The following is a 2,268-nucleotide window of genomic DNA, read 5'->3' as shown; positions in this document are numbered from 1 at the left end:
TAATTATTTAACCTTCGAGCCACCCATGTTAATTACTAACAACAAAAAAATTGTTATTTTTTTCCCCTAATGTAAATTAAATACTACCCTTTTTACTCAATAAGGAAATCTTGTATTATATTGGAAAGTTTAAAAAAATTTCGTTGTGTACTTATAGTTTAAGGATTCTAGAATGGCATATTTTCTTGAAATCGGTATTCCTTCTATTCCTATTTTTCCAAAAAAATAAATGGAAGTTAGTTTAATCGAGTTTGGAACCCCCACTATCTTAAATTTTACGTTTTACATCAGAACAAGTAGATTTCAAAAATGAAAAAAAAAAAAATTCCGAAATTATAAAATGTAGAATCTCTCTATCTCTATCTCTATCTCTATCTCTATCTCTATCTCTATCTCTATCTCTATCTCTATCTCTATCTCTATCTCTATCTCTATCTCTATCTCTATCTCTATCTCTATCTCTATCTCTATCTCTATCTCTATCTCTATCTCTATCTCTATCTCTATCTCTATCTCTATCTCTATCTCTCTCTCTATCTCTATCTCTATCTCTATCTCTATCTCTATCTCTATCTCTATCTCTATCTCTATCTCTATCTCTATCTCTATCTCTATCTCTATCTCTATCTCTATCTCTATCTCTATCTCTATCTCTATCTCTATCTCTTTCTCTTTCTCTTTCTCTTTCTCTTTCTCTTTCTCTTTCTCTTTCTCTTTCTCTTTCTCTTTCTCTTTCTCTTTCTCTTTCTCTTTCTCTTTCTCTTTCTCTTTCTCTTTCTCTTTCTCTTTCTCTTTCTCTTTCTCTTTCTCTTTCTCTTTCTTTATCTCTATCTATTAACAAGTTCGTTAATTTCTTTTTTCGGTTATAAATTATAACTTTATTTTCCTCGATTTTAAATTATGAGATTCCTTGTAACATTTCTCGATTTTAAGTTACAACATGCCTCGATATTAAATACAACACAAATTTTATTTATTAACAAGTGAAAACAAACAATTGACTGAAATATCATGCACAGACAGTGTTGAATACTCTGTCACACTACACAACATACATGTCACACATATATAACTGATATTCCCATATAATACATACTATACAATTTGCGCTTTCACGGATAAACACTGATGTTTACGAAAAAATGTTTCAAGCAAAAGTTATTTATTTTTTTATAAGGAACACTTTTTATATTAAAACTTTTGTTCTATATCTATCGGTTTACAAGATGGGTAGGTACTACGGACCCAAGAACCAATTTACCAATGTTGCTCATTTACGAACTCCACCTCATTTTTTACGTCCTAAGCACGTTATAAAAATTTAAGCTTGACATCACTTTTCGTTTTTTAGTTATCGTGATGACAGACGGACAGACAGACGACAGACAGACAGACAATCGGAAATAGACTAATTAGGTGATTTTTTGAACACCTATACCGAAATTTTGTTTATGGCATCAATATTTTTAAACGTGTCAAACTTGGGACTAAAGTTAGTATACCTTGGTACATGAAATGTACATTTCATATACATGGTATAAAAAGTTAGTATACCTTGGTATATCATATAGCACAACAGTGCGTAAGCGTAGATTATTAAATGGAAAATTGAAAGGGTAATGTTTGATGATGTATGATGATGTATGTGAAATGTGAATGTTTTTGTTGTGACTATATATACAGGACATAAAATAGCCCTTTTTCACACCCTTATATCTCAGAAACTACTTGAGCTATAATGTTGAAATTTTCAACTTAAGTAGATATATACTCTGGGACGCCGTAAATCAAATTTCACGTTCACGGCTCTCATCGTTTCCGAGCAATAACGCGTCAAAAAACGGCCACGCCCCGAAATTTTGTTACTCACTGACATAAATTCACAGCAAAACTGAGAAATGGTATAAAGATGCGGTTTTCATTAAAATAAATTAGAGAAAAATCATACCCCAGAAAAACTTCCAAATATCAAAATTTTTAACGGGAAATGGGAAATTTCGCTAATTAAAGGTGCATTTTTATCCCATTTAAAAATCAATGTTAAAATATGAACCAATCAGATGGCTAGTTTTTTTTCCTATACACTTTGTATGGGAAAACTAAAATACGCTTAAAAATTTGTTATTTATATAATTTTTATTAAATTTTGATTAATTTGAATAAATATTAAATAAATAATTAAAAATTAATTGTGTATTTCAATATTTCCAACTTAAAATATTATAAAAATTAAATAAAATATTTCGAAAGAATAAGACCCTATCAAAT

General features: G+C 29.5%; 1 protein-coding gene across 1 annotated transcript; it reads right to left on the bottom strand.

Moving 5' to 3' along the window:
- Positions 1-595: 595 nt before the first annotated feature.
- Positions 596-1,876, bottom strand: LOC123302909 (putative uncharacterized protein DDB_G0271982; the record flags this gene model as incomplete). Its single annotated transcript, XM_044886004.1, is given in 3 exon segments — positions 596-661; positions 664-831; positions 1,871-1,876. Coding segments are annotated over 3 exon segments (240 nt in total), but the record flags the coding sequence as incomplete, so codon positions are not given.
- Positions 1,877-2,268: the final 392 nt, after the last annotated feature.

This window comes from Chrysoperla carnea, chromosome X, assembly GCF_905475395.1.
Source record: "Chrysoperla carnea chromosome X, inChrCarn1.1, whole genome shotgun sequence".
NCBI classification, from domain to species: Eukaryota; Metazoa; Arthropoda; class Insecta; order Neuroptera; family Chrysopidae; genus Chrysoperla; species Chrysoperla carnea.
This window is presented reverse-complemented; position numbering and strand designations above follow the sequence as displayed.